Raw genomic sequence first — 13,231 nt, forward strand, 5'->3', positions numbered from 1 at the left:
ACATATGTTGAAATCAATGGCAAAACTTGAATGCCAACATTCCTAACAACAATAACTCCAACCAATACCTAACAAACTCTTCATGACAATGTAATCACGCTCGTTTCTTTTGCAATAGAAACTCAATGCATTTGGTGTTGCATTCATGGTGTAAGAATTTTGCCATCTATGTGAGATTTTCATTTCTTTTAATAATTTCAACAGCCGGTTATGTTTCTTTGTGATTTCTTCTAAAAATCAATAATTTGTGTTAAATGTTGTTGAATCCGCTTGCTGTGATGAACAATTGAAGAGATTAATTCTACTGCGCCTAAAGATGAATTTGTCTTGTGTGTGCATAAACCTGAGTAGATGGGCGATTTGATGAGTTTTTAAAAATCTACTATCTTGATGAAATTCTGTTGATGATTGTATCTACTAAAAATAAATTGTGAGTTACTCTGAATTGTGCTTTGTGGGTTTTCCATTTCCTTGTTATTTAATTCACAAAATTGGACCAACGATAGTTAATGTCTGTTAGGATTCTTTTTCATTTATTTGTTGGAGATCTCTTGTTAGTCTTAACTTTTTATTTGTTTAGAAAATTGGTCAAGTGAGAATTCCATCATAGATTTAATACAAATTTCATTTGTAGGAATTCCATACATCAAAAACTATAAATTACAATTTTTTCTTTTTTGTTAAAGATCCATTGTTTTCTGCCCAAGTTTGGACTGGACCAGCAAAGGCCTCCTTGTGAGCCTTAATATTTATCTTCAATTGAGCCTTCCAAGCAGTTTTACTACAACCACAGAAAACCTTGGGCTAACCTTTTTACCAAGGTTGGACGGGTACGTGGGTACGGGAACGGGGCCGGGTACGGGTACGCATATTTTTCAAAATAGGGACGGGGGTACGTGTGTATGCCTATTTTTTCTATATAATTAATATTTTATAGAAAATATAAAAATCAAAATATATGTCATGAGTCATGACATTGGGCATTCAAAACAAGAAATTTGAAATATATATATATGCTATTGCTGAATATTTAATGTTTAACGTATTTTTCATAATAGGGGACGGAGGTACTTGGGTATGTCAAACTTATTTAAAAATTATACCTTTATATTTATAAAACATCTGAAATTATGAGTCATGACAATGGTTTTTCAAAACAAGAACAGTGATAAAGTTTGCAAATGTAATGTATTGTTTTCAGTTTCAGATTTGCTATATGTTTGAAATAATAATACATGATAAATGCTTAGATGCATAACAAAGAAGGCAGACTTTAAACATGAACAAGAGGATCCTAAATCATATAACAATGACTTATTGCAAATGATAAACTTATGACTTGAACAGTGATAAAGTTTATTGTTAATGAGTATCAAAGTTTCAAACTGATTTGGTATTGAATTATGTGTGATAAACAACAAGCTAATACAAAAATAAAAAACCAAAAAAAAAATCAGAATCTTAATCAAGGTCCTTAGCTATGATGCTCTCCACTGAGTACCCGGTATGTGGGATATGTGTACCCGGTACTTGGGTATGTGGGTACTTGGTGGGTACGAGTACCAGGGGTGTGGGTACGAGTACCCATGCAACCTTGCTTTTTACTCTTTCAAGTGGGGAATTTGTATCGCTTATCTGTTGTCTTGTGTGTAAACAACACTCCACATAAAGCCTTTTGGGGGGAATTGACAATTACAAATTACAATAATGTATTTTCCACTCAAAGATGTTTTTGAATAACAATAAAATTTCTTGTGCAAAGGCTTCCTTACACATCCTTGGCATCCACTTTCAAAACACTTTATAGGGGGCACGAGAATCCTACATGAACAATTAAAAATAAATCATTTTACCTTAGTTGTAGGAAACTCTGAAATCAAGCTTTTATCATGCCAATATAAGTTTAAAGACTAGTGATGATTAATGGTGCCAATCAATCATCTAGCTAATAGATTGTTTCCCTGAGATTTTTCTAAAAATCCATCATAAGTCAGAAATCGCTTCTGAGAGTGACAAGATGATCCATATGGCCAACTCAGCTCAGTATGATGAATGTCAACCTTGAAATGATGAACCTATGCTCCCCTATAACTTTGGAGCCTCCTTTCCTTGCCAATTAACTCGGGGGAACTTGGGAAATAGGTTAATTGTTTACCAAATGACTAAGCTCAAGAAGGGCAAATTATATATCCAATTGTGTGGATATATGAACCTGTATGTTGCCATATCTGGTGCATCTTGACGTGCTACCACAATGTTTTCTGTAATATCCAGTAAAGGGTTGGTTGAAAAGCATTTAAAATTGCAGCAAATGTAAATATGAAAATACTGGTTGTGTTCATGCATTCTAATACACAAATTATTGCAATCATAATTAAATGAAACAAAAATCATAAGTAAGATATTTTAACCAAAATGTTTGTAAATAATTTAAAATAAAAACTATCTATGCTCCACAGAGTTACGTGGACAAGGATGTTTTAGGGACTGAGACATGTTCCCTGTACAAGTACAGTTTAGGGCCAATATTTAGAGGTCGGTAGGGACTATTATTTAAAACATATGCACTGTTTAAATAGAGAGAAATTTCACAAAAAGCTTATCATAACATTAATTATCCATTCATAAATATTGAAATGTAAACAATAGACATACTATTGTAAGTCTATAACTAAAATACTAAACGGTAAACATAGAAGTCCAACTCCATAATCAACTGTCCATAATAATCATAATAATGTATTTGCAAATATGTGGCTATCCATAAACAACAAATGGTATGTCTAGGAATCTAAATCCAATCAGAGCCAAACATTGAGTCATTGGCAGGATGTGGGTCTTCCTCATCTAATGGAACCCCAAGCAATCCTGGAGGTGTGTCATCCTCTTCAACTTGATAGCATCTTTGGGATGGATATCCCAACATAAGATTGAAGTCTAACAATACTCATTACTCTACCAATCTTGTGACCACAATGTATTATGGATAGCCACCAACTTCTATAATTGTCTAGAGGTAATGTTGTTCCTCTGGGATGATTGGATGAAGCTATATGTGGATGAATTCATTTGTGCAATAGAGGAACTACAACTTGTGAAAGAAAACGAATAACAAGTATTCTTAGCTCAGGTGCATCCCGACCATGTCACATCCACCATCCAATAGGGTTAGTTTGAGCTAATGTAGCTCTATCCATACTTTCCTTTGCCTACGAATGTTTGGACCATGAAGATTGGTGAGTGCAAGCGACTAACCCTCAAGTTTAGTAGCATCATCTCTATTGTACATTTTGGTAAGGGCCTTAAAGAAGCCCTCCCTATTTGAGTTCAATATAAAAACTAAAGATTTTAAATAATGAAGAGATAATCATAAAATATTTGATTGTAGCTTGCTATTTGAACTTAAATTGAAAATTGAGATATCGGATTAAATCACATTCTCATCAAAATCCACATGTTCTATTGTATGTGAAATGAGGGTTTTATTGTATTTTTGTATGAAATTGGAGATCTTTATGCGATGACCTCCGCCACGATACTATTCCATGACCTTGGCATCGTTTGTGACCTTTCCCATGGTCATTCATGGCTCTGGTAGTAGTTGATTCTGCGGACTTTTGGTGTGGGTGTGTTCTTTGGTTTGCTTTCTTCTGTTTTCCAGAGTGTTATTGCGGGTTTTGTCGCTCGAGTTTGATGGGGAGTGTCCACGACTAGGCTTTCATCGATTACGGGGTGTGCTCGCCGCGTGGTCTTCGTTTGTGACGTGAAGGTGCTCCGCTTGCTGGTTTTCCTCCGTGATGTGAGGGTGCTTTCCATGTGTGCCTTCTCTCCTGTGTATGCCATTCTTGTTGTTGCCCTTTCTCCTGGCGTTCTCCTCTTCTCTCTTTTGTCTTCAGGTTTTTATCGTAGGGTGTTTACAGTGTGGTTACGAGTTCCACGACCTTGACACCATTTGTGACCTTTCCCATGGTCATTCATGGCTCCCGTAGTAGTTGATTCTACGGACTTCTGGTGTGGGTGTGTTCTTCAGTTTGCTTTCTTCTGTTCGCCTAGAGTGTTATCGCGAGAGTTTGATGGGGAGTGTTCGCGACTAGGCTTTTATCGATTACGGGGTGTGCTCACCACGTGGTCTCCGTTTGCGACGTGAAGGTGCTCCACTTGCCTGGTTTTCGTCCGCGACGTGAGGGTGCTTTCTGCGTGTGCCTTCTCTCCTGTGTATGCCATTCTTATTGTATGCCCTTTCTCCTGGCGTTCTCCTCTTCTCTCTTTTGTCTTCAGGTTTTTCCGTAGGGGGTTTACAGCATGTTTATGAGTGCCTCTACTGGGTTTTTGGTGGGGTGTTCCTTTCTACATATTTTCACATATTAGGTTGCAGTTTTATGCTCTGTCTGGATATGGTAGACATTGCTGAACCAGGTCCAACCCATGGTCAACAACTCCTCACTTATTAGAAGTTATGTGATAGGATTTCCAAGCTAGAAATAGAGAATTTACAGCTGAGAGAGCAGGTTACCTCCCTAACTGATACCATTTCTGAACTTAAGAGTCCCACAACATCCAATACGGCTCGATTCCAAAGTTTCTCAAATACTTTAATCACTGAGATAGCAGGCTTGCAAACCAGTATTAGCTCTATTGTTGCACAACTGGAGGTACTTGATGCCATCAAAGAACAACAATCCATCATAGCAGCTAAGCACTCCTCTCTTGTATCTGAAACCGAATTGAAAGTCAAGTCATGGGCCTCTCTTTGTAGTAGCACAGATTGTACACCTCTCGCTAGTATTGACAAAATGGTACAGGGTAAGATTGAGGATGAGAGGGTGAGACGGGTTCGTGAGGTCAACCTGGGAGTTTGTGGACTTCCCTCTACTCATGATCCTCTTGCAGCTAGACACTCTTTCTCTGTGATCAACTTGGTCTTGCTGACATCATGTTGGATAGGTGTTGGATTGGACATGGTGACGTCCTATTTATCAAAATTTTTCCACTTGCAAACAAACTTTGGGCTCTCCGTGCTTAGAGGAAGTTATTTTCTCTTCCTTCCAAGATCTTCTTAGATGAAGACCTCGCGAAGGCTCAAGTTGCAGAGCTCAGACATGCTCACGGTATTGTTGCAGAGGCGAGGCAGGTTGGTAAATGGGCAATTATTAGGAACCTGAAAGCAGTTATTAGAGATTCCCCCCCTAGTGGTTGGGAAGAGAGGTAGGCCCCCAAGGCCAAATGACAGTCCCACCAGTAGTCGGACAAGAGGGAGATCCCCACTTGCTCCCTTCTTGTTAACTGTTGGAATGGTAATGGGTCTTTATGGTCATTACTTGGTCCCTTCCTGTTAACTGCTGGAACGGTAATGGGTCTTTATGGTCATTACTTGGTCTTTTATATGATGTGGGATCCGCAGATATTCTTGTCATAATTGAGACTCATGAGAGTCCTATGCGTCCTCTTCCAGGTGTTATTGGTTTTCAGTGGTTATCTATTTGTAGAGAGGAGGTTTGTGTTTTTGGTGGGGTATGGGGCTTGGGTGGTGTAGCTTGTTTGATTAAGGAGGATATTTTTAGTAGCACTTCTATTGTACACTCAGATTTATGTGGGTTCGCATTGATCATAAGTGTCACCGTTAGAGAGATCTTTATTTGGCTGATTGCTACTTGCCACCAGCTTCCTCTCACTATCCTATTCATGGTACCGATGACAGAGACCCTTTTATTGACCTTTGCGAGACTATTTCTCAGTTTGTTGCTCTAGGGGATATTATTATTCTCAGGGATTTCAATGCGAGAACCAGAGTACTCTAGACTCCACTTTATGATCGCAGTTTGGATTCCATATGCTCCACTGAGATTGATCCAACTTCTTTAGGGATTCAAAGGTATTTTAAGGATGCTCTTGGGCTATTATCTGTGTATGGTAGACATTTGCTGCGGCTTTATGAGTGTTCTGGCTTTGTGATCTTGAACGAACTTTCCTGCTTCCCTGGATTTGAGTTCTTCACTTGTTGGCCTCATTGTGGTGGTGCTAGTGTCGTTGATTATGTTCTTGCTTGTCCCTCCTTCGGTTTTGCCTCTTCCCTCTTCTTTCGTCCCCTCTCATGTCGCCTCATCTTTCATCTGTCATTACTCGCTTGCCTATTCGCTTCTGTCTTCTTGACGGTGATTGTGAGCTTTTTTCCACTCATCTTTCGAGACTCCTCAACCCTTCGTGCTTCTCAGACTCGTGTGAGGCCACCTCCATGTTTGACTTGCTTGCGTCGGGTATCCTTAAGTTTGCCACCCTTTCCGTTCCTCATTGTCCTCCTTTGCCCCTTCGCAGCAAACATCGTAAGCCTTGCCCTATGAACCAGTGGTTAGATTCGGACTGCAAATCTTTCCATCATTTTGTGCGTTATGCTTTTGAGGCTCGCTCCACTGATTTTGCCCGCATTCGCTCATCTTATCTCCGCTTTCTTCAGAGTAAGAAGCATAGCTTTGCCGCTTCTAAGTGCAAATTCCTTTGCTCCACGCTAATCTGCAATCCCCAGCTCTTTTGGCACACTCTTTTCCCCCATAGTTCCCCTCCACCATCCACCCTCGACTTTCGCTCTCTTACCTTGCACACCATGGCTCTTTATGATATTCCTGGGCAGCCTTCTATCCACCCCTCCTAGCCTCCTTTTGCTTGCCTTTTGACCCTTTCCGACATTTATGAGGCTATCAGATCCATGAAGTGTAGTAGAGCTACCGATGAGGAGGGTTTTCAGGCTAAGCTTTTCAAGTTCGGCGCCTCAGTTCTGGGACCCTATCTCTCAATTTTTTTCAATGGAGTGATTCACACTTGGTTTCTGACCTCTTGGTCTAGGCATCTGATTTATCCTATTTACAAGACCGACCCTATCTCTGATCCGGGCAATTATAGAACCATTATGATTGGGCACACTTTTGCCAAACTGTATGCGATAGCCCTTAATGCTATGCTATCTGCGGAGCTAGACAAGAAAGGTTGTAGGGCTAGAGCGTAGGCTGGTTTTCGGGTAGATTATCAGACTATGGATCACATCTTCACCCTCCGGGCTATTATTGAGGAGGCCAGACACAGATGAGAGAAGGTCTACTGTTGCTTTGTTGATTTTCGCAAAGCTTTTGATTCTTCTCCTAGGGTGGCCCTATTTGAGAGACTTAGGGAGGTTGGTATTTCTGAGATGTTGTGTACCATTATTATGAGATTGTATGAGATTGTGGTTGGCAGATTCAGGACTCATGAGGGCTTCTTGGATCCGATCCATAGCACCATTGGGGTTAAGCAGGGATTTCCTCTCTCTCCTACTTTGTTCGGGTTATCTATTGATGAGCTTGAGGACTTCCTCCTGAAGTCTTCGCTTCCTAGGGACGGATGTTATCTTCATCAGGTTCTGATCTCCATCCTTCTTTTTGCAGATGATGTGGTTCTCCTTGCTTGCTCTCTAGATAGTTTACAGAGATTTCTTGATGGCTTGGCTTCCTTTTATGATCAGCGATAGCTTGTGGTTAACTTGGGTAAGACTCGAGTCATGGTCTTTAATTACTTAAAGACTTCTCATCTTCACTTCATTTTTCAGGGTCAAGAGATTGAGATCACTTCATTCTACACATATCTGGGGGTTTTGTTTTTTGGTCCACGCTTTAGTATGAGACTAGCTATTCAGCGCAGAGTTAAAAAAAGTATGGGTTCTCTTGCTTTGCTTGAGAAATAGTGTTTTAAACATCACTTCTAGGATACCTTGTCCAAGTTATCTCTCTTGGACTCTCTTGTGTGGTCGACTATTCTTTATGGGTTTGTGGTTTGGGGCCCTTTTGTTCTTAGCTCTGATTGGGCCTCGATAGAGCGAGTTCAAACTTTGTTCTTAAGGCGCATCATTAAATGTCACAGGTTCACTCCTCACAGTGTCATTTTTTGCTAAGTTTGGTGCTCATCCTTTCAGTCTCGCAGCCATTTTTGATTTGGTTTGGTTCCTCCATTGCCTTCTTGGGTTTGTGGATAATGCTGGGGACTGTGACTGATACTCTTATTTAGCTTATTGTTCGTTTGTTTCTACTACGAATGCTAAGTCTGGTTCTCGCAGGCGTTGTTGGATGCCCTTGCTCATCTTCTCCCCTCTCGGCAAGAGTTGAATGAGCATGTTCGACTTGACATCTATAGATGTTACATTGCTGCTACCTAGGTTAACCCTTCTGGTGGGTTACACCTGTAGATGTCTTTTTATGCGGAGCACTTTTTGGAGATTTCTAATGGGATTATTATCTGTCCTAGCCACCTTTCTCGGCGGTGGTCTCATGCCTTGCGGATCTCCTTAGGTTCTTTCAGAGTTGGTTCTCATTGTCTTCGGGCTTAGACTGATCATCATATTGATAGTGGGGAGTGGATTTGCATGCTCTGTACTTTAGGGGAGGTGGAGGCTGAGACTCATTTCCTTTTTCGATGCCCTATATACTACGAGATCCAAGGAAAATTCTTCTGTCTCTTGTGGGAGTGCTTCTCTCTCTATGACTTTTTCAGCTACTATGATCAGTGATGTCTTGCACTTATCTTCGTGAGGCCACTATGCTCCGTGATAGCACGATCCAGTCATTGCTTCCACACCGAAACTCGTCTACTCAGCTCATTACTGCCTTCTTTACACTATTATCTCCTTTGCGTGGTGTGAAAAGGCCTTCTAGCTCCATTAGATCTACTGGGCTTTCTAGATGTGTTAGATCCCATTCCGGTTATTTGCACCAGCAACACTCCTCTGTGAGTGGCCAGAGACAGTACAATGCCTCTACACATCAGCATGCGTATCATTCAGTGACTGATTTCTTTTCGCCTAAGAAAGACTCCTAGTCTCTCTTAGCGTTCTCTCTGTCTCTTTATTTGTTGTAGTTGCTTCGATTTTGTCATTTATTTTTGGACACCTTTATGTGTTCCTACTGGTGTCAGCCTCACTATTGTAATGTTATAGTCCCATAGACCTCTTTTTGGTCTTTTATTGGACATTAATATCATTATCTTATCTTATCTTATCTCATCATTAGATGGAGCCACTCTCTCAGGTCTTGGTCCATACCATTTGGGTTAGATTGGCCTTTTGCAAACTCTTTGACGGCTTGGAAGGGCATTCAAATGGGGTAGAGGTTGCTGCCCCTGATAGATCCACTTTAGTTGAAGACCCCCTTGCGGCTGTCCTAGTACTAGATCTTTTAGTTTAAATTTGAGATGTCGAGTTTCTTCCATTACAACATCCACACTATCACTACTACCCTTACTCCCACTTCTACTTATGATTATGAAATGAAAAATAGTGCTGCAAGTTGAAAACAACACATATTTCACTCACAATGCCCTCCCTATGTGTTGCAATACAAGTGGAAAGTGAGAAAAATGGCCATTAAGAAATGGAAATTGAAAAACATACCTGGACTGAGGAAGATTTTATGGCAAAACCTCCTCCTGCATTTCTGACATATAGACTTACTCACTAGCTGCTGTTTGTCTTGAGTTCTTGTTCTTGGCAAATGATGAAAGGAACAAGTTTTTACCTTTTTGGTCTTTTATATCCTCAAATAGGGTTTGTATATTTTATTGCCTTTTATACTCTACGTGGGGCTGCACCTAACAGAGAACAATTTTAAATGATAGTTATTATTTTCATTGTCAGCTTTTACTTTTATTGCGTTGGCTGTTGGGGACGGAAATCCGTTCGAGGTATAATCGAGGGGCCGCTATGCCATCCTGATTCTGAATTGATTTCAAACCCCTGTTTTGGGAATGGCACATTCCTGTCCCCATACTGTACTGGGGATGGCAGCAGGTCCAAATTTCCAGGGGACACGTCCCTGTGGAACACAGAAAACTATATGCTCTATGCTGTTAGATGCATAGAGAATTGAATACACACACTCATATAATTTCTACTTCTAGCTATTTCTGAACTAGATGATTTGGAAAATTTGCCTTAACAATTCTGTCTCAAATATTGCAGCTGTTTCTATACAACTGTGAGTTTAAATAATCAAATCGGATCACAGTGCTTAAACATACTCTTCCATCTTTATCCATAAACTGTATGGGTATGAAAGGAATTCATCTTACTTTGTAGGTCTCTCGTCATGTAGTATGCTGAAGCTCACTTTCTCCGCCCCTGGTTATAATTAGCATCCACTACAGTGAATCAAGTAACTTATATTTTTATCTGACATTTAGAAAAATCTACATGCACTTACATCAGCAACTTGTGGAGACCCCTTGTTAGGTTCTGTGGGCCTATCCCTTTTTGCCAAGTCTCATGCATTTAACTCTGATGACATACATTGATTCACATCAGCATCTGGACGTCCAAATCCATATCAATTTTTGGTGATGTTTTCAGGGCTTTGTAGCAGCAGTGGCAAGTGAAATTCTACTTATGGTTTGAATGACTAGCCCATATATTTTAAGCTCCTCTTAATGCATGTGCTATCGCATGGCTTCATTATCCACTAATTGTGGTGCAGTTAGTGATGATTAATAATTGATATTAAATACTTCACACTCAGCAAAAGGTTGACAAAAATCATGGCAAGAACTTTGTGAAGAGTTAACCGACTGCCAAATTAAGCCACTGAAGTTGGAGTTTCTGTGATATTTCATCATTGATAGGAATTTTATTTTATAAGTTGTTGGAATTTGACTAAGGGTTAACTTTAGTTTTCTTAAAGAGTAGATTGATATATGATAAGAGGCAGCTACATGGGAAGGACATTGTGACCATGCTCAAGTGACTTTTACAATGTGAATTCCAACACAGTAAAAGACCATAGCATGGTGAACTTGGCTCTAATAACCCTTTGCAATTGAGTGTAAATATTGTTATTAAATTCCTACCTTTCTGTAGAAATTCTTAAATACCGAGAGTTATGGGGACAGGTTGCAACACAATAATACCTTTCAATTACAACAATCACAATCTTTATATAAATTACTTACATAATTAGCAAATCTAGTTTGGCTAAAAGCTTATCATGCAGCAGTAATCGGTAATTTCCTTAAATTTTGGAACACAATTTTCTAATGTTTTAGATTATGTTCTGCTCACATCCATCATATGAAATTTAATTACATCATTAGCAATCTAGTTTTGTGAAAAGCTTGTTATGTAGCAATAATCAGTAATTCGCCTACATTTAAAAATGCAAGTTTATAATGTTTTAGATTCTGTTCTATATTTCAATTATTATTCATTTTATTTTTAATATGGAACGGCTTACCATTCTTTATTCATATTATTGTGAAGTTCAACTACATTCCTTACTATCCTTCCCAAGAGATAATAACTAGTGAATTCTTCTTTTATTATACCTGCTAACTAAACTTCGAAAATATTGCTTTGTTGGAAGCAAATGTTACAACTACAGAGTATATACAAAAATAAGGAAATAGTAAAAAACATGAGTAATAGACCTATGTCTTTATTTAATAGCTAAGTTACCGATTCTTCTTGCATAGGCCAGGCTTTCGCATCTGAAGCGGACGGATGCGTGGTGCTTCTGGAAGCCCTGTGGAAGCTGGCCGGAAGCCAGCCACAGGCTTCCAGATATGCGTGGTTCAGAAGCCCTGTGGGAGCTGGCTGGAAGCCAGCCACAGCCTTTTGGATATGCGTGGAAGGACCACGCCTACCCTGAAGCCTGTGACTGGTTTCTGACTAGCTTCCACAGGGGTTCCGGAAGCACTAAGCAGCACCTGCAGGCCCAACGGCCAATAATGTAAAGAAAAACCCAAAAACAGCTTTAGTTCCCTATTGTGCATGTGCCTAAATTGATTTTTTAGGTTATTTTTTCCTATGAAACCCTAAAACGACCCTAAAGGTGAATTTATTCACAACTCATTTTGGAACATGACCTATTTGAACTTATTGTCTAAGACTAAACTCTTATGTTGGACAAGAACATATTGATATATGATATATATATCATATGAATTTTGATAAAGGGTGAAGTATCATATTCATACTATCAAATGATTTGTTTTTGTATATTTTTTGCATTTCTTTGCATATATATATGTGTGTGTGTGTATGTTTCTTCTCGAATCTGCAGCCAAAACAATTTTTTTTTCCTGCATCCCATATTTGCTTTTGGAATCGGCATCGGAATCGGTAACTTAGTTTAACAGTAATGATTAGTTATTATGGTTCTTTGTGGTTAGGTGTTCCCATATGAAACATCCATTGCCCCAAAGTGTATAAGGATGATCTCGACGATGATAGAAAGGAAAGAAATAAGTTATAAAAAATGAACATTGATGGCCAAAAAAAGTCTGTCTATGGGGCATGATATTCTTTCTTAATTCTTAATAGAAAAAGCTCAATTTTCAAGGTATCTGGTGGTCAGAACTCCAATATGTCAAATGATTTCTTAGTTGTGCTAAATGGAATAACTTTGGTCATGGGTGGTCATGGGAACAAGACTAAGTGATTTATTTAGGTAAATACAGTGGGTGTTTAGAATTATGAGACTGATTGAATCTTTCTTAAGAAAGATAGCTTTCTAGAAGACTGATGGATTAAACTTGCAGGAGCATTAATTTTTGAATAAGTGTTCTAGTAAATGATATTTTTTTTGTGACATGCTCGTATATCAGAAGTAACTTTGGTGGATGGTGAGTTTTATTGGCATTGATATTTAATTGTAGTTGGTTTTGGGTATTAGCTCTTAGCAAGATTTTTTGTTGTTAGTGGCTTTCATAAAAGTTAATTCTCTGGCACACCTGATGTATTAGTTGTTTGCTTCATATCTGACAGGCATATGTGGATTCAAGTGTTATAATGGGCCAGACAGGCACATTCCAGAATGATATAAAGAAGTATGGAAAGATTGTGTACATGACATGTATTCCTGAGAATGATTTTTTCCCTGACTTGTCATCTGTACCCCGGACAGATATCATATTCTTTTGTTCGCCGAATAATCCTACAGGTTCGGCAGCCACAAGGAAACAATTGGAGCAACTTATTGCTTTTGCAAAAGACAATGGTTCGATTATAGTATATGATTCTGCTTATGCAATTTACATGTCTGATGATAGTCCAAAATCAATATATGAAATTCCTGGAGCAAGAGAGGTATTATTTCATTTCATTGCTATTACACTCTGCCTTTATTTAGTATGGTATTATTAACCATGAGTGCTGAAACATTATAGAAACTGTTCGCCGTAATAGGCAGGATTAAGGTGCATCCAGATTAAATAGAAATAGTGCTAA

The 13,231-nt window shown here is 39.1% G+C and overlaps 1 protein-coding gene across 1 annotated transcript in view; it reads left to right on the top strand.

Annotated features, from left to right (window-relative positions):
• The window catches only part of AGD2 (Pyridoxal phosphate (PLP)-dependent transferases superfamily protein), a 214,031-nt gene that overhangs the window by 156,273 nt on the left and 44,527 nt on the right, over window positions 1-13,231 (top strand). The window contains exon 8 of the mRNA XM_089819237.1: window positions 12,770-13,090. Within this exon, the coding sequence (XP_089675363.1) occupies window positions 12,770-13,090 (321 nt within the window). The remainder of the gene's footprint in view (window positions 1-12,769; window positions 13,091-13,231) is intronic.

The sequence above is a fragment of the Cupressus sempervirens genome, chromosome 3, assembly GCF_028749045.1.
Source record: "Cupressus sempervirens isolate cs-2001-9-10 chromosome 3, ASM2874904v1, whole genome shotgun sequence".
NCBI lineage: Eukaryota > Viridiplantae > Streptophyta > Pinopsida > Cupressales > Cupressaceae > Cupressus > Cupressus sempervirens.